The sequence below is a fragment of the Polypterus senegalus genome, chromosome 18 (genome assembly GCF_016835505.1).
Source record: "Polypterus senegalus isolate Bchr_013 chromosome 18, ASM1683550v1, whole genome shotgun sequence".
Classification (NCBI taxonomy): Eukaryota; Metazoa; Chordata; class Cladistia; order Polypteriformes; family Polypteridae; genus Polypterus; species Polypterus senegalus.
Window position 1 is genome coordinate 68,822,281 of NC_053171.1, and position 13,756 is coordinate 68,836,036.

At 42.7% G+C, this 13,756-nt stretch overlaps 2 protein-coding genes across 2 annotated transcripts in view; both read left to right on the forward strand.

The window, feature by feature from the left end:
- LOC120518742 (neuroendocrine protein 7B2) overlaps positions 1–1,289 on the forward strand; it is a 67,865-nt gene extending 66,576 nt beyond the window's left edge. The window contains exon 6 of the mRNA XM_039741686.1: positions 971–1,289. Coding sequence (XP_039597620.1) covers positions 971–1,069 — 99 coding nt within the window. The 3' untranslated portion in view covers positions 1,070–1,289. The remainder of the gene's footprint in view (positions 1–970) is intronic.
- Positions 1,290–7,296: 6,007 nt separating this feature from the next.
- LOC120518878 (gremlin-1-like) lies at positions 7,297–13,172 on the forward strand. Its single transcript, XM_039741883.1, has 2 exons — positions 7,297–7,545; positions 11,789–13,172. The coding sequence occupies exon 2, from the start codon at positions 11,790–11,792 to the stop codon at positions 12,345–12,347; it is 558 nt and encodes a 185-aa protein (XP_039597817.1). The 5' UTR covers positions 7,297–7,545; position 11,789; the 3' UTR covers positions 12,348–13,172.
- The last annotated feature ends 584 nt before the right edge of the window (positions 13,173–13,756 follow it).

Genomic DNA, 13,756 nt, shown 5'->3' on the forward strand with positions numbered 1-13,756 from the left:
ACCCACGCAGACACGGGGAGAACATGCAAACTCCACGCAGGGAGGACCCGGGAAGCGAACCTGGGTCTCCTAACTGCGAGGTAGCAGCGCTACCACTGCGCCACCGTGCCGCCCCCAGCCAAATTACAAGAGGACTCAAATTTTTGCACAGCCAGTTTTTCACATTTGATTTAATTTCATACAACTAAATACTACTTCACTAAAAATCTTTATTTGGAAAACACCCCAGTACTCAGATGTTCCTAGGAAATGAAAGACATACCACTGTTATCTTTTTTGTTGAAATTAAATTATTATGCAGGCTGAGAGGGGTTCCCAAACTTTTTCATATGACTGTATGTGATGCGCCATTTGTTGGAATGAGAAATGAAACACATATGTCTCTGTTATATGCCAGTTGGTATGGGACTCATAAAAGCAGTGTTAAAAATATTTATGATGCGTTATCTTTTGGAATGACACATGAAATGCATTTTATTAGTAAAATGTTTTGCAAAACTTTTGCAAAAACAAAGACATAGTACCTGGAAGGAGACACAGAGAGCCACTTATCCATTTATTATAATAATATAATATTTGAACATGTAATCTTTTTTCTTGTGTGAAGAGTGCCGCAGTTTAGAGATGTAAGGAGTGTAGCAGACAGACACTCGTCCGGTGCTCCATGTGGCTATCATGCTGAGATCAGTCCCAGCTTAGCTGGCCTTCACTTCAGGTCACATTGTCCTCACAGAGCCCTGGGGTGTTGGGTTGCCCTCCGCCTCACCAGCGTCTGCTTTCAAAGGTTCAAATGTGTACTCTGTGACATCTGTGAGGTTGTGGACATGTTGTGCTAAAGTGCATGTTATTTTTCCGTAGCCCAGTAATGAATCGCTGGAAATGGCCGATTAGGTCCGTTACTTAGGACGACACCTGCTGTGTCCCTGTGGCCTGAAGGACCTGAATTTCTTGTGTTCTCCTTCTTTTTCAGAGTGTCAATCCTTACTTGATGGGGCAGAGATTGGACAATGTCGTGGCCAAGAAGTCAGTGCCGCACTTTTCAGAGGAGGACTCCAGTGTGAAGGATTAGTTTGTTTCCCTTAGCGTTGGCATATGTCTTGTTGCCATACCACCCTGTATTTTCTTTACTACTGTTTTATGCCCACCTCCTTGGTCTGTCTTTGGACCATCACAGGAAATGGCCTCACGCCACTTTCTGTTGCACTGTCCCGACTTACTGATTTCCACCAAGTTTCTCTGAAGTGCAGTATTCTATGTAACAAAAAAGAAAATAAATGTATTTCACCGTATATGTTTTGTATCATTTCAGCCTTAAAGATTTCGAGAGCTGTGTGCCTCTGCAGTGCCGCAGTCACATTGTGTTCACATGTGGTTACGGGTTTGTGTGTACAAGAAGGCGGCAGATGCCACGCGTGCCCAGGCCGGGCTCTGCTGTTAACAGGAAGGCCGCTCTTTAGGACTCGTAATGTGCCACGGGGTGCAGTTAAATGGGACGCCTTTTACCGAGTGCCAATGTAAGAGTGCCAGAGACTGCAATCCAGCCCGCCTGGCAGTAAAGATCTGGGCACGGGTGCAGCATGAAACGCCAAGGTGCAGGGTGGTGCGGCCCCTCACAAAAACAGGCAAGGAGCGCCATGTGTTGAACATATGGGTACATTAAAAATGTGAAAGCCAAAATCGATGATTGACGGCGTTCACTGTAGGACGGCGGCCCTCAGAGCTCCACGTTCAGACGCAGCCTGCAGTCTTTTGATGTGCTGCTTGTATGGAAACCGAGGATGACATGAAAATGGGAGGAAGAGGTCGCAGTCTAGGGAGCTAAAGTTAGGTGCTGGTCGAGTCACTCCCTGTCATTTCACATCGATGGACAGTACAGTATACTCTCGCTAAACTGAAAATGGCACAATAAGATTAGTGAAACATTCATGTTTTTGTGTATTTCTTTATTCCTACTAGCCTTTGTGTGTAGGCTACACATCAGAGATATAAAAATGGCATTGTGAGGTGTGAGGGTAAACCATTAAGAGGACTGGACAAGATCACCAACTTCACTGGGCACCATTACACATTTGGAAAGCCTGGTGACACAGTAGTTGGCCCCACATCTCCTGAATCGTGGGCTCAAATCCCAGCCCTGGTTACTGGCTATGCAGAGCCTGGATGTTCTCCCAGGGTCCATCTCTTTTCTATGTACATATTCATTTATTTGCTTAGCAGTCGCTTTCATCCAACGCAACTTACAAAAGAGGTCAACATAACCAAGTAAACCTCAGTCAGGAGAAGAGTGTTTGGGAACAAGTGTGACAGGGCAAGGTTACAAAACGGACCGCCACAAGTGAAGATCTCAGATCAAATTGTCAGCTCGCTCCATAAAGTTAAGTTCGACCGAAATTCACCAAACAAGGGAGCTTCTTTAACACACTGAGGGAGTCTGAAGTTTCAGTAAAGCTGGGCAGCTTGATCTACCAGGTAGGTGCTACATGCGAAAAGAGTCTGGACTGAGATTCGATGCCAGACACCACTCATCAGAACAGTTTCCATACATAGGGGTACAGACGATACTTCACGGACTCTCCCACATCTCAAAAGTGGCTTGTTAAGTTAAGTGACTCCATATGTGCTGGCATGGATGGGAGTTTGAGCAGGACCTGTGACAGAGTGGCATTCCTGCCAGGATTGTGCCAGATGCTGCTGGGAGAGGTCTTGGCCCTGCAACCCTGAATGTAGGTATCATTTCACAAGGTTTTCTTCCCCTCCTATACTCTTTTAGATTCAGCCATTGCACGTCAGAAGCTGCTGCTTTTTATTATCATGAGGAATACAAAGGACGGCATCCATCCAGTAACACAAGCGTAAGGAACGTCCTGATCATTTCAAGATCCTCTCGTAGCTGCGCAGTAAGATTTTCTAATTCCCTCAAGCCGGCGGGGGGAGGGGGGCGGATCCTGTTCACATAGCAACGGGTGAACGGCAGGAACCAACCCTGGACTGGGCGCCAGACACTGGACACCAGGAGGGACCAAGAGCGGGCGGACGACGTGGCGTTCATTTAAACAGCGCATGTAGTGGCTGGGCTGTGTATTCTGCCGAAATGTTTTTAATCCAGCGGGGTCAGAATAGAGACATGCACTTCATCCATTGCCCAAAACATCCGAGGGCGCCAATCCATCGCTGGGAGTTGATAAAAAGTAATGGATCCCTCGAAACATTTGAAATTCCTCGAAATTTGATGTTTAATTTAGAAATCCAGGAATCGTCACTGCCGGTGATCCGGGAACGTCACGTATGTGAATCGGATAAACGACTTTAACGGGGCGGTCTGACTACTCTGCATTGATCTAAACATTTGTAAGCACATCTTTGATGTTAAAAATGAAATGGTACAAGATTAACGGAGAGAGAGTTGGGCAGATTAAATAAAAGCGCATTTGGAAGACATTTTGGATTCGAAACTCCCTTGCGGTGCCCCAGAAAACTCTTTCGCTTTTGGCATCGCTTGGTTCGTGAGGAATTCCCCACCTCAAAAGATTCAAGGTGTACATGTCGTGTCAGTCTGTGTTAAAGAAAAGAAAAGAAAAGAAAAGAAAAGAGAAGAAAAGCAGTCAGTAGACAGCTCAGCCAAGACTGTGATCCATGAGCCACTTAAGATTATGCATTAGAAAGAAAGCAACGAAACTCCTGGCAGACTTTCAGAAAAGCAACGTAGAGGAGCTGACAATTTATAAAGATGATCACTGCAAGATCATCTGCATTACTGGTGGTGAAAAATGGGATACTGGGCTGGCTGGGGAGATGAGAGAGAATACATGCGCGCAGAAGGATATGCTTAGGCCTACTGCTAGAGAGAGAGAAAGAGAGAAGGCGAGAGACGCACACAAACTGTAAAAAGTTATTACAGTAACATTCATATCTTGATTCTTATATGACTCATTACACAATGGCAAACCCAGAGCCCTATATACTTTAAAAATTAAATTCATTTCAAATAAAAGACGACATAATGTCCAACAATCACACAAAGTGCATGTGACCCTTGAACTACACAAACTATATAAAAAGAAAGACAGACAGAAAGACAGATAGACAGATAGATAGATAGATAGATAGATAGATAGATAGATAGATAGATAGATGTGAAAGGCACTATATAACTGACAGATAGATAGATAGATAGATAGATAGATAGATAGATAGATAGATAGATAGATAGATAGATAGATAGATAGATGTGAAAGGCACTATATGACTGATAGATAGATAGATAGATAGATAGATAGATAGATAGATAGATAGATAGAGTGAAAGGCACTATATAACTGATAGATAGATAGATAGATAGATAGATAGATAGATAGATAGATAGATAGATAGATAGATAGATGTGAAAGGCACTATATAACTGATAGATAGATAGATAGATAGATAGATAGATAGATAGATAGATAGATAGATAGATAGATAGATAGATTTGAAAGGCACTATATAACTGATAGATAGATAGATAGATAGATAGATAGATAGATAGATAGATAGATAGATAGATTTGAAAGGCACTATATAACTGATAGATAGATAGACTGTGGGAGGCACTTTATGACAAATAGACAGACAGACAGACAGACAGACAGACACATGTCTCACATACTACCCCTCATGCTCTGCTCCATGCTGATACCATTAGTTATTACAAACTCATCAAATGTATAAATCTTGTGTATTCTCCTAATGCAAAAGGTAATGTAGGTAAGAAAAAAACTTGTGTGTGCACAGATCCCAAGATAATTCAATATTGTTGGTATATAAATCAAATATGGTTTGGCACAGGCCAATTAGATACTTCTTTATGGAGCAGGATTGTGGTGCCCCAATTATGGTGGGTGTAAAGGATGGCACACAGGGGCTGGCATCCCAGCCAGGGTTGAACAGGTACCCTTACTCAGCCAGAAGGCCTTTGCAAAGGAAGGACCAGTGAAGATGGCTGGTGAATATTTTCTCATACAATACACTAGATTGTGGTATCCCTGGGCTTCAGTGCCCATTCAGATATGCACAGGGCATGCAGGGAACTGCAGTCCCAGAGAACATCCCTGTTGGGTTACATGGGTGCTGCCAGAGGGTACCGGATGGGTTTACAATGCTGGCATCATGAGGCTCCTGCCTGGCCTGGAAGTGTTCCCAACAAAACCATATCCTAGCATTGGAAATACTCCTGGGTCCGAGATAAAAGGAGCCATGCTGCCTCACCTCAGAGTTTGGAGACAACGGGCAACATTCATCTGGAGGGAAAAAGAATCTTGTAGTTATAATTCTGTGTCTTTGGCTGTATTCACAAAACAAAAGCTGATGATGTATTAAAAAACCTTGATTTGAACCTGGAATTGTGTTGGCTGATGTTGTGTCTGTGGTTTGGGGCTCAGTTGCATAACGGATACCCTGACGCCATTATCCAATGCAGTTTATGACAATTGAGATGCACCTGGCTTCATGTCTTCTGTTTTCCCCAAATGGAGGTGACCAGCTCAGGGTCAAACTGTTTCAGTAGCCAGATGTGGGTTTGAAGTGATAAGCCTTAGCCACTATGCCACAATGCATGCCTGGGATACGTACGTCACTTCTGTAATACGGAGGCCTCATGTACTCTTTGAAGCGATAACCTGACCCAAGCTGCAGTGATACCAAGACAAGAACATTAAATGGAAAAGACTATTAGCCACAATAATGGACCAATATAAACCAATGTGGACTGCCTCAGTGACTTGGTGCACTAAAATAAAACTTCTCAAGCCTCCATCTGAATGGGAAAACTGGTGAGTTGTTTTAGTATTAGTTGGTAAATCTTGCATGCCCGAGAAGGATGGCATTCAGGTCAACTGTAGGTGCTACAAGGAGCCTGTGAAGTGACTGAAGAAATGGGGTTGTATGGTCCTACTTCATAGTGTTAGCTTATGTCCCTTTATTTTGAATTAAACAAAGATTATAGATCATACTGACATTTTATGTGGACTTTGGACATTTTTGCTTAATGCAAAATAATGATCAATAAAATTAAATTATTTATGGCACAGAACTGAAAAGCAACAGTCACTAACCGAGTAGGACCAGGCATGGGCTACACAAATTTCATGCTGCGGACTGAGCGTGAGAGTCGTCACCTAGAGTTTCTTTAAATGCTTTGTCCTGGGTGGCCTCAGAGTGTGTGGCGTAGTGTTTAAGGCTTTAGGAGTTTGAATTCAAACTCTGCTACTGACACTGAGTGACCCTGACCAAATCACTTCACCTGCTTGGGCTCCAGTCGGAAAAACAATAGAAATCTACTTAATGGTATCTGAGATGTAGTAAATTACCTTAGATAAAGACATCAGCCAAATATTAAAGAACAATAATATAAACATAAATACACCAATAGCAAACATTACGCAAACATGTCATGTCATTGTCTAACCCACTTAATACAAACAAGGGTCATGGTGGGCTGCGGAGCTGGAGCCTACCCCAGCTAGCATAGAGGCCTAGGCAGGAACAAACCCTGGACTGGGCACCAGTCGTCACAGAGTGAACACATACACAGACTACGGCCAATTTACTGTCACCAGCCCACCTAACTTGCATGTCTTTGGACAGTCGAACAAACCCATGCGGACACAGGGAGAACATCTTAAGCCCCCTTAAGATTTTTATAGTCAGGCAGAGGAGAGTATACTATACCACTATAGTGATTAACGAACTTGACTTTATAGCTACAAGGCTGCTGTTTAAGTCCCACTTGCAATTTATATGTCCCGATCAAGTCACCTAACCTGCCTGCGCTCCAACAGTAAGATAAAAGTATATAAATAAAATAAAAATATCTGTAAATAGTTCTAAGGTGTTCTGATTTTATTGGTCACCTTTAAAAAAGGCGTCAGCTAAATATACAAAAATAAGAAATCGAGCTTCCACTTTTACTTTGTTGTCGGCGTCAAATCTCGGGGTGTCCTGTCGAGAAACCCGAATGTGATCGTTTGTGATGGATTGGCGTCCCGTCCTGTCCCGGTTCCTATATTGCGACCGTGTGATACAAAAACGTGTATTCGACACTCGACCTGAATAACTTGCGGCGCGGACGTTAAATGGGGTCTCTTTTTGTCCAGGACTGACTTTTCCAGTCTTTCAAAAGTGACGTCGCTTTAACGGTGTCGACATGTCTTTCACCGGGACGCCCCTCTCCGCCTCCCAAACGCGTGCCCCACACTCTGCTGCTCCTCACTTGTGGGCTGATGGACGTTCTGGGGGGCGGATAAGATGACTGTTCTTTGGATCGCGGCTGGCCAATAAAGTTAAGGGAACTGTGGCGCATATCTCAGCTGGCAGACATTTAAAAAGGAGACAGGCCGGCGCTGCTGCATTTGTACCACGATCCAGACCCCTCTCTTCCTATGGACTTGCTGACAGGGCTTGGGTCTCAGCAAAATACAGCAAGCTTAGTTTGTGTTTTGGGAAAGGAGGACGGTCAGTAGGAGAAACGAATCACACTTCGGGCATCTGTGAGCAAACAGGAGAGAACAGGTGAGTAAATCCGCGTTCGTCCTTGCATCCAAATTCGTGACCATTTAAACCACTGTGGGGTTTAGTCCCGTCAAACAGAATTGCCAATGGGACACGGCTGATGTGACAGCAGTCCCCGTTAAGTGCACCCTAGCATTCAGAAAAATAAAAAAAGATGAGAAGTGCTAAGCACAGGAGATCAGCAGTTTTGCAACAAACTACCGGAATTTGATTTACTATGCCGGGCTTGTGTTGTGGATGCAAGTGTGTCGGCGTACGGTTTAAGGTGAAAACTCTTCTCTTGTTATTATTATTATTATTATTATTATTATTATTATTATTATTATTATTATAATGAACGCACCTGGGGAAAAGTTAACACTACAAAAAACAACGCAAAGGATGAGTACCCCGGTGTTAGCTGTTGACCGTTATCACGGGTTCGATTGTTATCTATGTATGGTTAGGAGTTTCAAAGCAGGGCGCCTTTTCATGGTTTTCAGTCAAACTAAATCTATTTAGCAAATTCATCCGACTACAGCTTCACTTTATTTTTCTTTCATATAACCCAAAATTATTTGCGCCCCGTCCAGGGTTGGATTCTGCCTCGCATATGTTTTCATCATGATAGGCTCTGGAATGATGAATATAGTTGTTAGCCTCTTGTTAGCGTCTAATATTTCTACGAAACAGACGATTAAACCGCTACTCGTCTTTAATCGGGTCGCTGCAGCCAGCACTGGAAGGGACGCCACATGTCCTCACGCTCTCCCACTGTGACAACCTTTAAGAAATATGCTAATTAAACGGGCGACTGTCTGGAATATACAAGGATCTTTAATCGGAGTTTGGGGGGGTGGCTTTCCGAATGCACTGCCTCAGTGACTTCACTTTAGCTACATAATGTTACTGCAAACTGGGCTAACTTAGCCCATAACGGAAAGGCGCCGGTTTGCCGCTATCCCAAATTGGATAATCGGTAAAAGAAGTTTGTACTGATGTTACTTAAAGTAGCCAAAGTTTCCCATCCAGCAAGGCATCTCCTTTGATGTTAATCTTAGGACATAAAACTAAAATACAACGCGGATACGACTCTGACTGGACTGTTAAGTGCGCATACCACTTTGGAAATATCGAAAACGGGCACGTATGGCTCTCGCGATCGCACTGCCCTGCTGACTGCTGGACCGCAGAGAAAAAGTGGCAGATCTAACGAAACTGTAACCCTGTAAAGACATGACAAATGTGCGGAAATGAAAAGTTCATCGGAGTAAATGTTCACTTTTTTGAAACTGCTGTACAGTTTAATGAAATCACAGGCCGACGCGACAAAAACGCTTTCGGTCGGACTCGCAGCTCTCAGAGCGCCGGCCAAGGCGGTTTCTATAGGCTTCACTTGTCAAGTCTGGGAAAATGAAGGTAAAGCGCCTCTTTTGTGAATCCTATTTTAAAACACACTATGTGTCACTAGAACTGCCCGAGCGCAAAACCTCGGCGAGACACACGTTAGTTCTGCTGCGCCGATGACACAACTGGCTTCGAGCCCCGTGGCGATGAGCTACTTATTTAACGCTGAACAAGCAGGGTGGGTATACGGCTATCATATCTGAACTGCCCTCCTTTTAATTTACAGGCAATAAAATGATACTTAATGAGCAATTCTTTTTATCCATTCATTACAGTTCAATTTAAATAGCGCATTTCTGAAACACTTGTACACATTTACAAATATATTACTGTTAGAATAAAACAATGTATGCTTTTTTCGCATTGCTTTTCAAACTGCTTTCAGATTTTTCCATCTGTTCATTAGGCTTAAGTCATTTCACGGACACAATTGCATTCAAATAATAATATCACATGACATAAACATAAATTAATAAATATTTCAAATGACAAAATATCCACCACTCCTTCCTTTTTCTAAACTCGATTTATGCAGAGCGGATGCCCTCACACCGCCAGGCTCACTCATTCACACCGGGCCACCTATAGCCTCACCATTTCACTTCACAACACGCGACTGGATTGAGAAGCAAAAAGTGTGCAAGACAACTCTTAACTCGAAACATATTATATTATATATTATTCCTACAACCATGAAAATCGGCTTCACAAATGAACGGATGTTATTTTTATCATAAGGCTGGTTGTGGCATAGTGGCAAGTGATGCCAACTTGTACTTTGGTTAAACCCTGACTATAGCTCTTGTAAGGATTTTGCATGTTCTGTGTGTGTCTGTATGGGTGTTTTCCCTATTATTCAAGATTTCTTTCTACATATCAAATATGTCCATATGAGTAATTTAAAATAGCCATTTCGACTAAGAGATATAGGAAGGCATTAGCGAGCACCTGGCTGCGGCAGGTCCCAAACGGAAGGCCAGAAAGTCTCATAACACAATCACGAAAATAAACACGGACAGTGACCAGTTTAAGGGGTCCAACCAATCGATCAATGCGTATTGTGTTTTGGTTTCTTTTTATTTCGTAGATGTCACTTCAAACTTGTAAAAAAGTTTCATTAATGTCAGTTCTGAGAAAGATTCTTTGCATATAAAATTGGTTCTTCGGGCTTTGAAAGGTTCCTGATATGGGGGCAAATCTAAAATCTGTCATGGATAGCGCAGGCTATCAAAGAAGATACTAACAGATCAAGATTTTAGCCTTAACGCATTAAACGCCCTTTTAAAATCAGACACCCGTTTCACAAATTTGTCATCATCTGTTCATGTATTGAGCTTACGATCTAGATAAACTCACGTGGATTTTTTTTTTGGGGGGAGCCAAAAAATGGCTCCCATTATTATTATTATTATTATCCCCATTTCATTACTGTATATATGCATTTCACATCAATTAGTACATTATATGTGTTATGTGTTTCTTATATATCTATTTATTACATGGCACACTTTCTATAGCTGTTATATTGTGCATTTCCCACTATTATACACTAACCTTTGTATCTGTCTGTGTAATACAGTCTTTCCTATCTCTCTCTTTATTATTTAGTGCCTTTCCCATCTATCTATATATCTATCGATTACATAGTGCATTTATATCTATTTATTGTATAGTGCACTTTCTATGAATTTATCAATCCATCTGATACAAAAGTGCATTTCCTATGTATTATCTAATTCTCCTTATGTCAAGGTGTGTGATACGGTGCCTTTCTAATCGCTTTCTAGTTAGCTAGCTGTTATATAGTGCCTTTCACATCTATCTATCTATCTATCTATCTATTATTTGGTGCAGTTTTTATTTATCCATCTATCTGTCTGTTATCATTTCCTACTGTTCTATCAAAGTCCGGCTAGTAAACTTGATGCGCTTTATTCCGCTCTTGTCTAGAACGTCTTATTTTCAGTTCTGTCAGTTGTCCTTAAAGCCAACCTGGAGTGTCTAACTTAATTATCAAAGTATTGTGGTTGAATTTCTTTTTTTTTATTCAAAAAGGATGCAGGGATCGAGCAGGTCCAAAGGTTACGCCAGCACGTTTCCTTTTCTTTTTAGCCCCTGCCGGTTTGTGGCTTTCCAGGTTATTTACGCGTACATTTTGCTGGCACGCCGTTGATTAAAGCTTCTTTGACTGCACCTCGCGCATCTAGCCGCCAAAGCGATACCATGGGAAAACATTTTCGGTTCCTTCATTTTCTTGCATCTGTTACAGCCGCCATGAATAACCGTGAAAAGATTATACCATATTTGTGAAATACCAATGGATTTCTGGTTTTATAAAGCCTTTTGCCCCGACACAATCACTCAGGCTGTTTGATTTTCGGAATCTGTCATATTCTGTTAAGTAGCCTACTAGGCATTAGAGATTTTTGCTTTGTCCATATATTAGGAAACCTTTCAAAGCCCAAAGAACCTATATATCATATTCAGAGAATATTTCCCAAATCAAATGGCTCTTTGTGCAGGAGTGGTTCTATGATGAACTCCACAAACCAGTAAAGCACCATTCCAGAACCAAGATTTTTAAGAGGGTAGGTGCGTTTGGTTAAGGCTGGCTATATACTTTTGACTCCAATCAATCTTCATTTATTAAAGCGCCCGTCGCTGGCATCAATATCACTACCTGTTATTTTACAGTACAAAAAGAACACGAAACACAAGTCTTAACCTATAACATAAAGAAGTCATTCACTAAACTGATGAGGCCCGGGACGGCTGATTTGAAAGAAATCCCAGCATGACCATCAAGACGTACATCTGACACGAGTTTGACTTTTTTGCCCTCTTATTTTTTTTCCAGGATGGTAACGGTAACCCCCCGCTGGGCCCTGATGACCCTTCTCTTTGGGCTGCTTGTGATTTCGGCAGAGGCCAAGAAGAACAGAGGAAGTTCTCACGGTGCCATCCCGTCCCCGTCCAAAAACCAACCCAACGAGTCGGAGCAGCAGCCACCCCAAGCACAGCCGGCGGGCTCGGGGTCCCGCGACCGAGGGAGGGGCACTGCCGTGCCCAACGAAGAAGTGCTCGAGTCCAGCCAGGAGGCCCTGCATGTCACAGAGCGCAAGTACCTGAAGAGGGACTGGTGCAAAACACAGCCGCTGAAGCAAACCATCCACGAAGAAGGCTGCCTTAGCCGCACCATCATCAATCGCTTCTGCTACGGTCAGTGCAACTCGTTCTACATACCCAGGCACGTCCGCCGGGACGAGGGGTCTTTTCAGTCATGCTCCTTCTGCAAGCCCCAGAAGTTCACTTCGATGACTGTGACGCTCAACTGCCCGGATTTGCAGCCGTCCACCAAACGGAAGAGGGTCCAGCGGGTCAAGCAATGCCGCTGCATCTCCATCGATCTCGACTGACAGCCCGCGTAGACTTCACGCCGACACCTGCCAACCCAACCGTCCTTGCTGCTCTGCTCTTTGTCACCTCATGTTGGACTGCTCAACACTTTGTTATATACGTGACTAAAATGTTACTCTATAGCAACAAAGCAAAAGGAAGAATTCCACGAACTGAATAGGAACCATGAGAAGAGCAAGAAAATACTAATAATTAAAAAAACAACAGAAATAATCAGCTTCTAGAAACCTGGGGACCAATGCCCGGCCGTCGGCCCACCTTTCTTTAAAATAACGGCGGTCCTTCTCGCGACGGGAAACAAAAACTCGAACTACTTTCCACTATGTGGAATGTGAATAGTGACACTGAGAAAGAGACAGACATAGAAAGAGAGAGAGACAGAGAGAGACAGAAAAAGAGACAGAAAGAGAGAGAATATTATTTAATGTGATTTAAGCCACACGTCTGTTATGTCCTTCATGTAAATGCTGTCTTTCTAAGTTTATTTGCATTTCTGCTGTCCCGTTTCAGTAATATGGGGTTGAACAGGAGGAGGACACTTCTTGGAACTGCACACTTTTCCAAAAGGGAATATGAACTTGGCAGTTCCAGTATATTCACTTTTTTGTTTCCAATATGTCAGTTTGGACAGCCTTTCAATTCGTCATGCTTTTGCAAGCAATTCGGGAGAGCGCTTATTTACAGCAGATACGGACGAAAAGTATGTAATGTAATTTAACGCATGGAATAAGAAAATGTATATTTTATTCGTGTAAATTTAAGGTGAATATTGGTACATAGATGCTTGTAAAAGTAGTAATAATAAAGCTATGTTTTCAGAATCATTTTGCATTAAGCGCATGTGAATCGCAGACGGCATGATATGGTCTCCTGCGAGTCTGCCAAAGGACACTTGAAATAAACTGTCGCTTTGACTCATGGGCCAAGTTTGCACGTTCTGCCCGTGTGACATCCACTGGTCCCGTCCAGATGTGTCTGCGACGACCAGTGTGACATGCAGACAGTATGTCCACACTCTCAAAAATAAAGGTAATAGAACACAAGCATGAAGGTTCCAGAAAGAAATATTATTTGTTTAGATCAGTAACAGGTTCCATTAATAAACATAAGCAGATGATAAGAGGTTTGAGAAATAAGCGGGGTCCCTCATGTTAAAAAGACTCCTGCTGGATACATCTTAGTTCAGGTTTCCTCGATCTGTCGCTTTCCCGCTGGGTAGCCTACTCCATCCATCCATTTTCTTAATCGGCTTATTCGCATATTAAAGAGTTAGGGGGTCCCACGTATTTGGAACCTTTTCAAAGTCCAGTGAACCAACTTCATCTGTAAGGAAGCCTTCCCAGATCGAAATTGATCGTTGTCAAGTAATGGCTTTAAGCGCAGCCAGACAAGCCAAGATTTTGAAGAG